General features: G+C 47.7%; 1 protein-coding gene across 1 annotated transcript in view; it reads right to left on the bottom strand.

The window, feature by feature from the left end:
- Positions 1–8,219: 8,219 nt before the first annotated feature.
- The window catches only part of asic1c (acid-sensing (proton-gated) ion channel 1c), a 253,571-nt gene continuing 244,848 nt past the window's right edge, over positions 8,220–16,942 (bottom strand). Inside the window, exons 8-10 of the mRNA XM_068030767.1 lie at positions 16,052–16,131; positions 15,860–15,931; positions 8,220–8,324 (exon numbers count right to left, since the gene is read on the bottom strand). Of these exons, the coding sequence (XP_067886868.1) occupies positions 8,220–8,324; positions 15,860–15,931; positions 16,052–16,131 (257 nt within the window). The remainder of the gene's footprint in view (positions 8,325–15,859; positions 15,932–16,051; positions 16,132–16,942) is intronic.

The following is a 16,942-nucleotide window of genomic DNA, read 5'->3' as shown; positions in this document are numbered from 1 at the left end:
TATTCAGTACACACAGCTCTCCCTGTGTAACAAACTATTCAGTACACACGGCTCTCCCTGTGCAACACGCTGTTCAGTACAGACAACTCTCCCTGTGTAACAAACTATTCAGTACACACAACTCTGCCTGTGCAAAACGCTTTTCAGTACACACAGCTCTCCCTGTGCAATATACTATTCAGTACACACAGCTCTCCCTGTGTAACGCACTATTCAGTACACACAGCTCTCCCTGTGTAACGCGCTGTTCAGTGCACACAGCTCTCCCTGTGTAACACACTGTTCAGTACACACAGCTCTCCCTGTATAACTCACTGTTCAGTACACACAGCTCTCCCTGTGCAACTCACTGTTCAGTACACACAACTCTGCCTGTGTAACACACTGTTCTGTACGCACAGCTCTCCCTGCAACACGCTATTCAGTACACACAGCTCTCCCTGTGCAACACACTGTTCAGTACAAAAAACTCTCCCTGTGCAACACGCTTTTCAGTACACACAGCTCTCTCTGTGTAACATGCTGTTCAGTACATACAGTTCAGTACATACAGCTCCCTCTGTGTCACACACTGTTCAGTACACACAGCTCTCTCTCTGTAACACACTGTTCAGTACACACAGCTCTCTCTCTGTAACACACTTTTCAGTACACACAGCTCTCTCTCTGGAACACACTGTTCAGTACACACAGCTCTCCCTGTGTATCACACTGATCAGTACACACAGCTCTCTCTGTGTAACACACTGTTCAGTACACACAGCTCTCTCTGTGTAACACACTGTTCAGTACACACAGCTCTCTCTGTGTAACACACTGTTCAGTACACACAGCTCTCCCTGTGTAACACACTGTTCAGTACACACAGCTCTCCCTGTGTAACACACTGTTCAGTACACCCAGCTCTCTCTGTGTAACACACTGTTCAGTACACCCAGCTCCCTCTGTGTAACACACTGTTCAGTACACCCAGCTCTCCCTGTGTATCACACTGTTCAGTACACACAGCTCTCCCTGTGTATCACACTGGTCAGTACACACAGCTCTCCCTGTGTATCACTCTGGTCAGTACACACAGCTCTCCCTGTGTATCACACTGTTCAGTACACACAGCTCTCTCTCTGTAACACACTGTTCAGTACACACAGCTCTCTCTCTAACACATTGTTCAGTACACACAGCTCTCCTTGTGCAAAACACTGTTCAGTACACACGGCTCTCTCTGTATCACACTGTTCAGTACACACAGCTCTCCTATGCAACACATTGTTCAGTACACACAGCTCTCCTTGTGCAACACACTGTTCAGTACTCACGGCTCTCTTTGTATCACACTGTTCAGTACACACAGCTCTCCTATGCAACACATTGTTCAGTACACACAGCTCTCCTTGTGCAACACACTGTTCAATACACACTGCTCTCCTTGTGCAACACACTGTTCAGTACACACGGCTCTCTTTGTATCACACTGTTCAGTACACACAGCTCTCCTATGCAACACATTGTTCAGTACACACAGCTCTCCTTGTGCAACACACTGTTCAGTACACACAGCTCTCCTTGTGCAACACACTGTTCAGTACACACAACTCTCCCTGTGCAACACATTGTTCAGTACACACGGCTCACTCTGTATCACACTATTCAGTACACACAGCTCTCCTTGTGCAACACACTGTTCAGTACACACTGCTCTCCTGTGCAACACACTGTTCAGTACACACGGCTCACTCTGTATCACACTATTCAGTACACACGGCTCTCCTGTGCAACACACTGTTCAGTACACACGGCTCTCTGTGTATCACACTGTTCAGTACACACAGCTCTCCTATGCAACACATTGTTCAGTACACACAGCTCTCCTTGTGCAACACACTGTTCAGTACACAGTTCTCCCTGTGCAACACACTGTTCAGTGCACCCAGCTCTCCCTGTGTAACAAACTATTCAGTACACACAACTCTCCCTGTATAACACACTGTTCAGTACACACAGCTCTCACTGTGTAACGCACTGCTCAGTACACACAGCTCTCCCTGTGTAACGCACTGTTCAGTACACACAGCTCTCCCTGTGTAACGCACTGCTCAGTACACGCAGCTCTCCCTGTGTAACACACTGTTCAGTACACGCAGCTCTCCCTGTGTAACACACTCTTCAGTACACACAGCTCTCCCTGTGTAACACACTGTTCGGTACACACAGCTCTCCCTGTGTAACACACTGTTCAGTATACACAGCTCTCCCTGTGTAACACACTGTTCAGTACACACAGCTCTCCCTGTGTAACACACTGTTCAGTGCACACAGCTCCCCCTGTGTAATGCACTGCTCAGTACACACAGCTCTCCCTGTATAACTCACTGTTCAGTACACACAACTCTCCCTGTGTAACACACTGTTCAGTACACACAGCTCTCCCTGTATAACTCACTGTTCAGTACACACAACTCTCCCTGTGTAACACACTGTTCAGTGCACCCAGCTCTCCCTGTGTAACACGCTATTCAGTGCACACAGCTCTCCCTGTGTAACACACTGTTCAGTACACACAGCTCTCCCTACAACACGCTATTCAGTACACACAGCTGTCCCTGTGCAACACGCTGTTCAGTACACAAAACTCTCCCTGTGCAACACGCTTTTCAGTACACACAGCTCTCTCTGTGTAACACGCTGTTCAGTACATACAGCTCCCTCTGTGTCACACACTGTTCAGTACACACAGCACTCTCTGTGTAACACACTTTTCAGTACACACAGCTCTCTCTGTGTAACACACTGTTCTGTACACACAGCTCTCTCTGTGTATCACACTGTTCAGTACACACAGCTCTCTCTGTGCATCACACTGTTCAGTACACACAGCTCTCTCTCTGTAACACACTGTTCAGTACACACAGCTCTCTCTCTGTAACACACTGTTCAGTATACCCAGCTCTCCCTGTGTATCACACTGTTCAGTACACACGGCTCTCCCTGTGTATCACACTGTTCAGTACACACAGCTCTCTCTCTGTAACACACTGTTCAGTACACACAGCCTTCCCTGTGTAACAAACTATTCAGTACACACGGCTCTCCCTGTGCAACACGCTGTTCAGTACAGACAGCTCTCCCTGTGTAACAAACTATTCAGTACACACAACTCTGCCTGTGCAACACGCTTTTCAGTACACACAGCTCTCCCTGTGTAACACGCTGTTCAGTACACACAGCTCTCCCTGTGTAACGCACTGTTCAGTACACACAGCTCTCCCTGTGTAACGCGCTGTTCAGTACACACAGCTCTCCCTGTGTAACGCACTGCTCAGTACACACAGCTCTCCCTGTGTAACACACTGTTCAGTACACGCAGCTCTCCCTGTGTAACACACTGTTCAGTATACACAGCTCTCCCTGTGTAACATGCTATTCGGTACACACAGCTCTCCCTGTATAACTCACTGTTCAGTACACACAGCTCTCCCTGTGTAACACGCTATTCAGTGCACACAGCTCTCCCTGTGTAACACACTATTCAGTACACACAGCTCTCCCTGTGTAACACACTGTTCAGTACACACAGCTCTCCCTGTGTAACACACTGTTCAGTACACACAGCTCTCCCTGTGTAACACACTGTTCAGTGCACACAGCTCTCCCTGTGTAACGCACTGCTCAGTACACACAGCTCTCCCTGTATAACTCACTGTTCAGTACACACAACTCTCCCTGTGTAACACACTGTTCAGTACACACAGCTCTCCCTGTATAACACACTGTTCAGTGCACACAGCTCTCCCTGTGTAACACGCTATTCAGTGCACACAGCTCTCCCTGTGTAACACACTGTTTAGTACACACAGCTCTCCCTGCAACACGCTATTCAGTACACACAGCTGTCCCTGTGCAACACGCTATTCAGTGCACACAGCTCTCCCTGTGTAACACACTGTTCAGTACACACAGCTCTCTCTCTGTAACACACTGTTCAGTATACCCAGCTCTCCCTGTGTATCACACTGTTCAGTACACACGGCTCTCCCTGTGTATCACGCTGTTCAGTACACACAGCTCTCTCTCTGTAACACACTGTTCAGTACACACAGCCTTCCCTGTGTAACAAACTATTCAGTACACACGGCTCTCCCTGTGCAACACGCTGTTCAGTACAGACAGCTCTCCCTGTGTAACAAACTATTCAGTACACACAACTCTGCCTGTGCAACACGCTTTTCAGTACACACAGCTCTCCCTGTGTAACGCGCTGTTCAGTACACACAGCTCTCCCTGTGTAACGCACTGTTCAGTACACACAGCTCTCCCTGTGTAACACGCTATTCAGTGCACACAGCTCTCCCTGTGTAACACACTGTTCAGTACACACAGCTCTCCCTGTGTAACACACTGTTCAGTGCACACAGCTCTCCCTGTGTAACGCACTGCTCAGTACACACAGCTCTCCCTGTATAACTCACTGTTCAGTACACACAACTCTCCCTGTGTAACACACTGTTCAGTACACACAGCTCTCCCTGTATAACTCACAACTGTGCATTCACACTGAGTACACTCACTGTACACACAACCGCGCATTCACACTGAACACACTCTGTACACACAACCGCGCACTCACACCGAGTACACTCTTTACACACAACCGTGCATTCACACCGAGTGCACTCACTGTACACACAACCGTGCATTCACACCGAGTGCACTCACTGTACACACAACTGTGCATTCACACCGAGTACACTCAGTGTACACACAACCGTGCATTCACACCGAGTACACTCACTGTACACACAACTGTGCATTCACACCGAGTACACTTAGTGTACACACAACCGTGCATTCACACCGAGTACACTCAGTGTTCACACAACCGTGCATTCACACCGAGTACACTCAGTGTTCACACAACCGTGCATTCACGCCGAGTACACTCAGTGTACACACAACCGTGCATTCACACCGAGTACACTCACTGTACACACAACCGTGCATTCACACCGAGTACACTCAGTGTACACACAACCGTGCATTCACACCGAGTACACTCAGTGTTCACACAACCGTGCATTCACACCGAGTACACTCAGTGTTCACACAACCGTGCATTCACACCGAGTACACTCAGTGTACACACAACCGTGCATTCACACCGAGTACACTCAGTGTACACACAACTGTGCATTCACACCGAGTACACTCACTGTACACACAACTGTGCATTCACACCGAGTACACTCAGTGTACACATAACCGTGCATTCACACCGAGTGCACTCACTGTACACACAACCGTGCATTCACACCGAGTACACTCAGTGTACACACAACCGTGCATTCACACTGACTACACTCAGTGTACACACAACCGTGCATTCACACCGAGTACACTCACTGTACACATAACCGTGCATTCACACCGAGTACACTCAGTGTACACACAACCGTGCATTCACACCGAGTGCACTCACTGTACACACAACCGTGCATTCACACCGAGTGCACTCACTGTACACACAACCGTGCATTCACACCGAGTGCACTCACTGTACACACAACTGTGCATTCACACCGAGTACACTCAGTGTACACACAACTGTGCATTCACACTGACTACACTCAGTGTACACACAACTGTGCATTCACACCGAGTGCACTCAGTGTACACACAACCGTGCATTCACACCGAGTACACTCAGTGTACACACAACTGTGCATTCACACTGAGTACACTCACTGTACACACAACCGCGCATTCACACTGAACACACTCTGTACACACAACCGCGCACTCACACCGAGTACACTCTTTACGCACAACCGCGCACTCACTTCGAGTACACTCACTGTACATACAAACGCGCACTCATGCCTCCTCACACTATAACAAAAATGTGCATTTGTGGAGCGCCTTTAACATAATAATGAATCCCTGGTTGCTCTATGGGATCTTTATGGCACAAAATTAGACACTGAGCAACATAAGGTGATATTAGGACAGATGAACAAACCCTTGTTCAAAGCAGAGTTTAGTTTAGAGATACAGCACTGAAACAGGCCCTTCGGCCCACCGAGTCTGTGCTGACCATCAACCACCCATTTATACTAATCCTACATTAATTCCATATTCCTACCACATCCCCACCTGTCCCTATATTTCCCTACCACCTACCTATACTAGGGGCAATTTATAATGGCCAATTTACCCATCAACCTGCAAGTCTTTGGCTGTGGGAGGAAACCGGAGCACCCGGAGGAAACCCACGCAGACACAGGGAGAACTTGCAAACTCCACACAGGCAGTACTCAGAATTGAACCCGGGTCGCTAGAGCTGTGAGGCTGCGGTGCTAACCACTGCGTCGCCCGTGCGCCACTGTGCCGCCCAGAGTGTCTTAAATGAAGAGGGAGCGAGAGAACAAGCGAGGGGCAGAGAGGGTTTAGGGAGGGAATTCCAGAGCTTAGGGCCCAGGCAACAGGAGGCACAGTCACCAATGGTGGAGCGATAGAGATCAGGGATGGTTGAGGCCAGAAATAGAGGAGTGCTGAGATCTCAGATGGTGGTAGGGCTGGAGGTGATTACAGGGATAGGGAGGGGCCAGGTCACGGAGGGACTTGGGCAGTGGCGTAGTGTAATGTCACTGAGCTAGTGATCCGGAGGCCCACATGTGACTCCAGACCCACAGCAATGTGGTTGACTCTTAACTGCCCTCTGAAATCGCCTAGCAAGACACTCAGTTTAAGAGCAGTCAGGGATGGGCAACAAATGCTGGCCTTGCCAGTGACGCCCACATCCCATGAAATAATATGTTTTAAAAAAATTGGAATTAAAATGCACACAGCACACACATTCTCACATCGTGGCCTCAGACTCCTCGTTCACACCACTGGCTTTTTCTCAACATTCCCCTGGTTGTATTTGCCGTTTAACCTCTCAGACAGTGGGTGACAGAGTTGGAAAATAGCCCCTCTGTGCTCTCACTGAACAGTTTACACAATCTCACCTTATTTTCTACATTTAATTTGTTCTTTGTACAAGTGCATGCAATGAATCAGTCTCGACTCTGGCACAGAAGCAGTCTGCATTCTGGGCGATCACTCCCCCCTCCTGTCCATGGCATGTTCTAATCTCCTTTAGTGTTAAACCATCAGAGCTCTTTCAATGGTGGAAGGCAGAAGATTAAAACAATCCCAAATTCAGACATCTGGCAGACAGACTGAGAAGGGTGCGGCTGAGTGACTCGTCCAGCCTCTGGCAAAAGGCACAACTGATGTGGGGAGAGTTGGAACTCGTTACTTTATCCCTTCCCTAAAACAGAATCAAATCTGTCCTGTCCTGCGGTGGTTTCGTCGATGGTTGTTTAACCCAGCCAGAGTAATCCCCTATCAGTGATTAACAGAAGAAATCGGATTAACAGAGAGTGGGAGTTGGAACAATTGGCAGGCCTAGCACTCATAAAACACCAGGCCTCTTGTTGCTGTAGTACTGATGTGGGGGCACACTGGGCTAACTAGGAGACATGGCGCTGCAGAGGGGCTGAGGACCCTTGGTGACAGCCTGGCTCTATTGTGCAGTCGCTCTTTCCCTGCCAGTGACTGGCATCTGGAGAAACTCCATCATCATTCCACCCTCAGCTGCCAGCTACAGGACTCAATGAATATGAACATCTCAGCCTTGGCCCAATGTCTCAACAATGATGTAAGGTAGAGAGAGGAGCTGGGACAAACAGAGGCACCCTGAGTGAGACTGGAATCTCTACTCGGGCCTCTCGGAATTTGGTCTTGAGGGTTAATAGAAAAAAAGCACTTTGGAGCTTCATCAAATCATTAAAAAAAATGTCTAGATGATGGGTTGTGTTGATATCGTGTCTTGTGTTGTGCCCGCTACTCTTCCCATTAATAGATGAATGTTCTGTACAGTAATTACAGGAATATATAACAAGGAAAAGGCAGAGTTTGAGGAGCGCTCTTGACAGTCAGTGTCTGTAACGAGTTGAATTCCAGGAGGACTTTGGAGAATGGTCCGGGGAGCCACTGGGCTGCTGCTTTGTCCCACGGTCTTGGCTCCCGCTGGTTGCTCCTTGAGACAATCCCACTTTCCCTTGTTTTTGTTTCAGTGGAACGTTATTGTGTTTCTGCTCCCTCTCCCTCCTGGTTCTGCTGTGCCGTGGGATCTCTGCGGTGGAACCATTGCCTCCCATCCCCAACTCCTGTTGACGTCAGCAGGCAAACTCTTCGAAGTTGCCTAGGGTAGGGTGTCGCGGCAGCATGTTGGGGGTGAAGCCCAAGCTGTCTGAGTGGCTCCTCAGTGTGTCACAGGTACTCTGAAAGAAGGAGTGTGAACGTTAGTGAGGGGGAGGAGGAGGAGGTGAAGAAGGACAGCTCTACTTTGAAGTGACCAATGTCCACGCATCACTCCAGAACCATATTTATTTGTGTGTGTATGTATATATATATATATATATATATATGTATATAATGTGGGTGTGTATACATTCCCTTGCGTATATCTTATATGGTGTTTGTATTTGCATTTGTACGTGTGGGTGTAGAAGTTGGTGTATAAGTTTGTATTTGCATATTTGTGCACCTGTGTGAATTTGTGTATGTTTTTTTATTCGTTAATGGGATGTGGGTGTCGCTGGCTAAGCTAGCATTTATTGTCCATCCGTAATTGCCTTTGACAAGTTGGTGGTGGGCTGCCTTCTTGAACTGCTGCAGTCCTTGGGGTGTAGGAACAGAGGAGCAGGAGTAGGCCATTCAGCCCATCGAGCCTGCCCTGACATTCAATACGATCATGGCTGATCATCCACTTCAATGCCTTTTTCCCACACTATTCCAACAGAATTCCAAAGATTCACAACCCTCTGAGTAAAGAAATTTCCCCTCATCTCGGTCCTCAGTGGCTTTCCCCTTATTTTGAAATTGTGTCCCCTGGTTCTAGACTCCCGAACCAGGGGAAACATCTTACCTGCATCTACCTTGTCCATCCCTTTAAGTATTTTGTAGGTTTCAATGAGATCACCTCTCATTCTTCGAAACTCTGGCGAATACAGGTCCAGTTTCCCCAATCTCTCTTCGTGGACAGTCCCGCCATCCCGGGAACAAGTCTGGTGAATCTTTTTTGCGCTCCCATTATGAAAATCCTATCCTTCCGAAGGTAAAGGGACCAAAACTGCCCGCAGTACTCCAAGTGCAGTCTAACAAAGGTCTATACAATTGAAGCAAGACTTCACTACTCCTGTATTCAAATCCTCTTGTGAACATATCATTAGCCTTCTTAATTGCTTGCTGGTGCACCCACAGTGCTGTTAGGGAGGGAGTTCCAGGATTTTAACCCGGCGACAGTGAAGGAACGGTGATATAGTTCCAAGTCAGGATGGTGTGTGACTTGGAGGGGAACTTGCAGGTGGTGATGTTCCCACGCAACTGCAAGCCTTGTCCTTCTGGGTGGTAGAGGTCGCAGGTTTGGAAGATGCTGTCTAAGGAGCCTTGGTGCATTGCTGCAGTGCATCTTATAGATGGTACACACTGTGCGTCGGTGGTGGAGGGAGTGAATGTTGAAGGTGGTGGATGGGGTGCCAATCAAGCGGGCTGCTTTGTTCTGGATGGTGTTGAGCTTCTTGAGTGTTGTTGGAGCTGCACCCATCCAGGCAAGTAGAGAGTATTCCATCACACTCCTGACTTGTGCCTTGTAGATGGTGGACAGGCTTTGGGGAGTCAGGAGGTGAGTTACTCGCCTCAACATTCCTGGCCTCTGACCTGCTCTTGTAGCCATGGTATTTATATGGCTACGCCAGTTCAGTTTTTGGTCAATGGGACCCCCTAGGATGTTGATAGTGGGGGATTCAGCGATGGTAATGCCATTGAATGTCAAGGGGAGATGGTTAGATTCTCTCTTGTTTGAGATGGTTATTGCTTGGCAGTTGTGTGGCGTGAATGTTACTTGCCACTTATCAGCCCAAGCCTGGATATTGTCCAAGTCTTGCTGCATTTCTACATGGACTGCTTCAGTATCTGAGGAGTCGCGAATGGTGCTGAACATTGTGCAATCATCAGTGAACATCCCCACTTCTGACCTTATAATGGAGAGAAGGTCATTGATGAAGCAGCTGAAGATGGTTGGGCCTAGGACACTACCCTGAGGAACTCCTGCAGTGACGTTCTGGGACTGAGATTATTGACCTCCAACAACCACAACCATCTTCTTTTGTGCCAGGTATGACTCCAACCAGCAGAGAGTTTTCCCCCTGATTCCCATTGACTCCAGTTTTGCTCGGGCTCCTTGATGCCATACTCGGTCAAATGCTGCTTTGATGTCAACGGCAGTCACTCATCGAATCATAGGAAGTTTACGGAACAGAAAAAGCTACTTGGCCCATCGTGTCTGTGCCGGCTGAAAAACTATCCTCCCATTCTCACCCCACCTTCCAGCATTTGGTCCGTAGCCCTGCCGATTACGGCACTTCAGGTGCATATCCAGACTCCTTTTGAATGAGTTGAGAGTTTCTGCCTCAACTACCCTTTCAGGCAGTGAGTTCCAGACCATCACCACCCTCTGGCTGAAAAAGCTTTTCCTCATTTCCCCTCTAATAGAACATAGAACAGTACAGCACAGTACAGGCCCTTCGGCCCACGATGTTGTGCCGAACCTTTAACCTACTCTAAGATCAAACTACCTACCTACCCTTCATTCTACTATCATCCATGTACCTATCCAAGAGTCGCTTAAATGTCCCTAATGTATCTGCTTCTACTACCACCGCTGGCAGCGCATTCCACACACCCACCACTCTCTGTGTAAAGAACCTACCTCTGACATTTCCCCGAAACCTTACTCCAATCACCTTAAAATTATGCCCCCTGGTGATGGCCCTTTCCACCCTGGGAAAAAGTCTCTGACTATCCACTCTATCTATGCCTCTCATCATCTTGTACCCCTCTATCAAGTCACCTCTCATCCTTCTTCGCTCCAATGAGAAAGGCCCTAGCTCCCTCAATCTTTCTTCATAAGACATGCCCTCCAGTCCAGGCAGCATCCCGGTAAATTTCCACTGCACCCTCTCTAAAGCTTCCACATCCTTCCTATAATGAGGCGACCAGAACTGAACACAATATTCCAAGTGTGGTCTAACCAGGGCTTTATAGAGCTGCAGCATAACCTCGCGGCTCTTAAACTCAATCCCCCTGTTAATGAAAGCCAACACCCCATACGCCTTCTTAACAACCCTATCAACTTGGGTGGCAACTTTGAGCGATCTATGGACATGGACCCCAAGATCCCTCTGTTCCTCCACACTACCAAGAATGCTGTCTTTAAGCCTGTATTCTGCATTCAAATTTGACCTTCCAAAATGAATCACTTCACACTTTTCCAGGTTGAACTCCATCTGCCACTTCTCAGCCCAGCTCTGCATCCTGTCAATGTCCCGTTGCAACCTACAACAGTCTTCCACACTATCCACAACTCCAGCAACCTTCGTGTCATCGGCAAACTTGCTAACCCAGCCTTCCATTTCCTCATCCAAGTCATTTATAAAAATCAAAAAGAGCAGAGGTCCCAGAACAGATCCCTGCGGAACACCACTGGTCTCCGAGCTCCAGGCTGAATACTTTCCATCTACTACCACCCTCTGTCTTCTATGGGCCAGCCAATTCTGTATCCAGACAGCCAACTTTCCCTGTATCCCATGCCTCCTTACTTTCTGAATGAGCCTGCCATGGGGAACCTTATCAAACGCCTTGATAAAATCCATATACACCACATCCACTGCTCTTCCTTCATCAACGTGTTTTGTCACATCTTCAAAGAATTCAATAAGGCTTGTGAGGCATGACCTGCCCCTTACAAAGCCATGCTGACTGTCTCTAATCAAACTATGCTTTTCCAAATAATCATAAATCCTGTCTCTCAGAATCCTCTCCAATAATTTGCCCACTACCGACATAAGACTGACTGGTCTATAATTCCCAGGGTTATCCCTATTCCCTTTCTTGAACAAGGCAATAACATTTGCCACCCTCCAATCATCCGGTACTACTCCAGTGGACAGTGAGGATGCAAAGATCATCGCCAAAGGCGCGGCAATCTCTTCCCTCGCTTCTCGTAATATCCTTGGGTATATCCCGTCTGCCTTCGGGGACTTATCTGTCCTCATGTCATTCAAAATTTCCAGCACATCCTCCCTCTTAACCTCAACCTGTTCGAGCATATCAGCCTGTTTCACGCTGTCCTCACAAACGACCAGGTCTCTCTCACTAGTGAATACTGAAGCAAAGTATTCATTTAGGACCTCCCCTACCTCCTCCGACTCCAGGCACAAGTTCCCTCCACTATCCCTGATCGGCCCTACCCTCACTCTGGCCATCCTCTTGTCCCTCACATAAGTGTAGAACGCCTTGGGATTTTCCTTAATCCTACCCGCCAAGACTTTTTCATGTCCCCTTCTAGCTCTCCTAAGTCCATTCTTCAGTTCCTTCCTGGCTACCTTGTAACCCTCTAGAGCCCTGTCTGATCCTTGCTTCCTCAACCTTAAGTAAGCTTCCTTCTTCCTCTTGACTAGCTGTTCCACATCTCTTGTCATCCAAGGTTCCTTCACCCTACCATCCCTTCCTTGCCTCAATGGGACAAACCTATCCAGCAGTCGCAGCAAGTGCTCCCTAAACAACCTCCACATTTCTGTCATGCATTTCCCTGAGAACATCTGTTCCCAATTTATGCTCCCCAGTTCCTGCCTAATAGCATTGGAATTCCCCTTCCCCTAATTAAATATTTTCCCATCCCATCTGCTCCTGTCCCTCTCCATGACTATAGTAAATGTCAGGGAATTGTGATCGCTATCACCGAAATGCTCTCCCACCGAGAGATCTGCCACCTGGCCTGGTTCGTTGCCAAGCACCAAGTCCAACATAGCCTCCCCTCTTGTCGGCCTATATACATATTGAGTCAGGAAACCTTCCTGGACACACCTGACAAAAACTGCTCCATCCAAACTATTTGCACTAAGGAGGTTTCAATCAATATTAGGGAAGTTGAAGTCACCCATGACAACAACCCTGTTACTTCTGCACCTTTCCAAAATCTGCCTCCCAATCTGTTCCTCCGTGTCTCTGTTGCTATTGGGGGGTCTATAGAAAACTCCCAACAAAGTGACTGCTCCTTTCCTGTTTCTGACTTCCACCCATAATGACTCAGTAGACAAACCCTCCTCAACGACCTCCCTTTCTGCAGCTGTGATACTATCCCTGATTAGCAATGCCACTCTCCCACCTCTTTTACCTCCCTCCCTATTCCTTTTGAAACATCTAAACCCCAGAACATCCAACATCCATTCCTGCCCCTGTGATATCCACGTCTCTGTAATGGCCACAACATCGTAGCTCCAAGTACTGATCCATACTCTAAGTTCATCACCCTTATTCCTGACACTTCTTGCGTTAAAATAGACACACTTCAACCCATCATACTGGCTGCAACTTTGTCCTGTCAACTGTCTAACCATCCTCACAGACTCTCTGCACTCGGTATCTGCCTGTTCAACAGCTACCTCATCCACTGATCCGTAGCTCCGGTTCCCATCCCCCTGCCAAACTAGTTTAAACCCTCCCGAAGAGCTCTAGCAAACCTCCCGCCCAGGATATTGGTGCCCCTCCAGTTCAGATGCAACCCGTCCAATCTTTCAACTAATCACTTTAAATCTATGCCCCCTCGTCACTGACCTCTCTGCTAAGGTGAATAGACCCTTCACCGCCACTTTATCCAGGCCCCTCAAAATTTTGTACATCTCAATCAGATCTCCCCTCAGCCTTCTCTGTTTCAAGGAGAACAACCCCAGCCTATCCAATCTTTCCTCATAGCTGCATTTTTCCGGTCCGGGCAACATACTCGTAAATCTCCTCTGTACCCTCTCTAGTGCAATTACATCCTTTCTGTAATGAAGTGACCAGAACTGCACACAGTGCTCAAGTTGTGGCCTAACCAATGAGTTATACAGTTCCAGAACAACCTCCAGCTCTACATACAGTACTACTTTGACTGAGCTTTTGGTCAACTGCTCCCAATACCTCCTTATTGTGACTCATTGTCATTTTCTTTTTAATATAACGCTCCTGTGAAGCCCCTTGCGACATTTTATGATGTTAAAAGGAGCTATACAAATCCAAGTTGTTGTATATTACAAAGTGTACCTCAACGTAGCAACAGGAGTAGGCCATTCAGCCCATTGAGCCTGCTCTGTCATTCAATACGATTATGGCTGATAATCCATTTCCCAAAGTTTTCTTCATCTCCCCTCCAATCCTTGTACCACTTGAAATCTATGACCCCCGCTCACTGACCTCTCTAAGGTGAATAGGCCCTTCACCTCCACTCTATCCAGGCCCCTCTCAATTTTGTACATCTCAAACAAATCCCCCTCAGCTTCCTCTGTTCCAAGGAGAACAACCCCAGCCAATCCAATGTTTCCTCATAGCTGCATTTTTCCAGTCCTGGCAACATCCTCGTAAATCTCCTCTGTACCCTCTCTAGTGCAATTACATCCTTTCTGTAATGAGGTGACCAGAACTGCACACAATACTCAAGTTGTGGCCTAACCAATGAGTTATACAGTTATACTCTCCATTTATACTCTCACCTCAGCTCTGGAGTTCAGCTCTTTTGTCCATGTTTGAACCAAGGCTGTAATGAGGGTCAGGAGCTGAGTGGCCCTGGCTGAACCCAAACTGTGTGTCACTGAGCAGGTTATTGCTGAGCAGGTTATTGCTGAGCAGGTGCTGCTTGATAGCACTGTCAACAATACCTTCCATCACTTTACTGATGATTGAGAGTGGACTGATAGGGCAGTAATTGGCTGGGTTGGATTTGTCCTATTTTTTCTGGACAGGACATACCTGGGCAAGTTTCCACATTGCAGGGTAGATGTCAGTGTTGTAGCTGTACTGGAACAGCTTGGCGAGGGGCACGGCAAGTTCTGGAGCACAGGTCTTCAGTACTATTGCCGGAATGTTGTCAGGGCCCATAGCCTTTGCAGTATCCAGTGCCTTCAGTCGTTTCTTGATATCATGTGGAGTGACTCGAATTGGCTGAGGTCTAGCATCTGTGATGCTGGGGACTTCAGGAGGAAGCCGAGATGGATCATCCACTCGGCACTTCAACTGAAGATTGTTGCAAATGCTTCAGCCTTATCTTTTGCACTGATGTGCTGGGCTCCCCCATCATTGAGGATGGGGATATTTGTGGAGCCAGCTCCTCCAGTTAGTTGTTTAATTGTCCACCACCATTCACGGCTGGATGTGGCAGGACTGCAGAGCTTCGATCTGATCCGTTGGTTATGGGATCGCTTAGTTCTGTCCTTGTTTTTATTCATGTATTTGCATATGTATTTGTGTGCATTTGCATATTGCCTGTGTATCTTCATGTGCATGTAAGTTGCAGAGCAAAGAGTGAGAGTTGGCTATTTAGCCCCTTTGTGCCTTTACTGCCATTTCATGAGGTTATGGCTGATCTGTGATCTAACTCCATATCCTTTGTCCCATGTCCCTCCATACCTTTAGTTAGCAAAAGTCTATCAATCTCAGATTTAAAATTAACAATTAATCTCCCGTCAATTGCTGTTTGTAGAGGAGAGTTCCAAACTTCTCCCACCTTTTGTGTGTAGAAGTGTTTCCTAATTTCGCTCCAGAAAGGTCTGGCTCTAATTTTTCACCTACCCCCCTCGTCTAAGACTCCCCAACCAGCAGAAATCGTTTCTCTCTATCTACCCTATCTGTTCCCCTTCATAGCTTTGAAACTTTATTCAAATCACCCTTTAAATTGCAGGGAATACACCAAGTTTGTTTAATGCTGCTGTTTATTTTTTACCAGATTGTCACTGTGGCTTCTCTTTGGCCTCTTCTTGCGTTTTACGAAACTGGATATCTTGTCTTTAAAAACCTGAAGTAATAAATGCGGAGAAACACGATCAGGACCTGGGAGAGGCAGAAAGAAAGAGACAGACTTCTGCATGAGTGTGAGGTTTAGACCAGGAAAACACAAACCCAAGACCCGTCTTACCTCATACAAATAATCAAAAATTTCCAGGATGGTTAAAATACTGGCTCCAATGAACAGGCCCATCTGACCCCCAATATCACCTGGAAATCAAAAACTCAGAGGTCAGTCAGCACTTCATGTAAAACCTTGTTCAGACAGACAGACTGAGTAGCTAACAATCCAGTGGGGAGTGGGTATGGAAGTGGGAGATGGAGATATAGACACTGAGGGAGTGGAGATGGAGGGACAGACACTGAGGGAGTGGAGATGGAGAGAGAGAGAGATTGAGGGAGTGGAGATGGAGGGACAGAGACTGAGGGATTGGAGATGGAGGGACAGAGAGACTGAGGGACTGGAGATTGAGGGACAGAGACACTGAGGGAGTGGAGATGGAGGGACAGAGCCACTGAGGGAGTGGGGATGGAGAGAGAGAGAGATTGAGGGAGTGGAGATGGAGGGACAGAGACTGAGGGACTGGAGATTGAGGGACAGAGACACTGAGGGAGTGGAGATGGAGGGACAGAGATACTGAGGTAGTGGAGATGGAGGGACAGACACTGAGGGAGTGGTGATGGAGGGACAGTGACACAGAGGGAGTGGGGATGGAGAGGTAGAAACACTGAGAGATTGGAGATGGAGGGAGAGAGAGGAAGAGATATTAATGGATTTGTGACTCTATCACCTCTAACTGCGTTTAAGCCCAAGTCTCAAAGTGAAAGGACAGGAACAATGTTTGCAAACAGACTCTCAGTCTCTGTGTTCAGGGTCAATCCCAGTGAATACTCAATTGTTTCACAAGAGGTAACATCAGAAAGTATGGGTTAAAGGTGAGCTTGTTTGTCTGTTCAAAGCCCCAAATTCCCAAGTGGAGGAGCCTGATCAGGATTTTTAGAAACTCCAATTTGTTGTTCC

This window comes from Heterodontus francisci, chromosome 5 (assembly GCF_036365525.1).
Source record: "Heterodontus francisci isolate sHetFra1 chromosome 5, sHetFra1.hap1, whole genome shotgun sequence".
NCBI lineage: Eukaryota > Metazoa > Chordata > Chondrichthyes > Heterodontiformes > Heterodontidae > Heterodontus > Heterodontus francisci.
The sequence above is the reverse complement of the archived record's forward strand: the minus strand, read 5'-3'. Positions and strand labels throughout refer to the sequence as shown.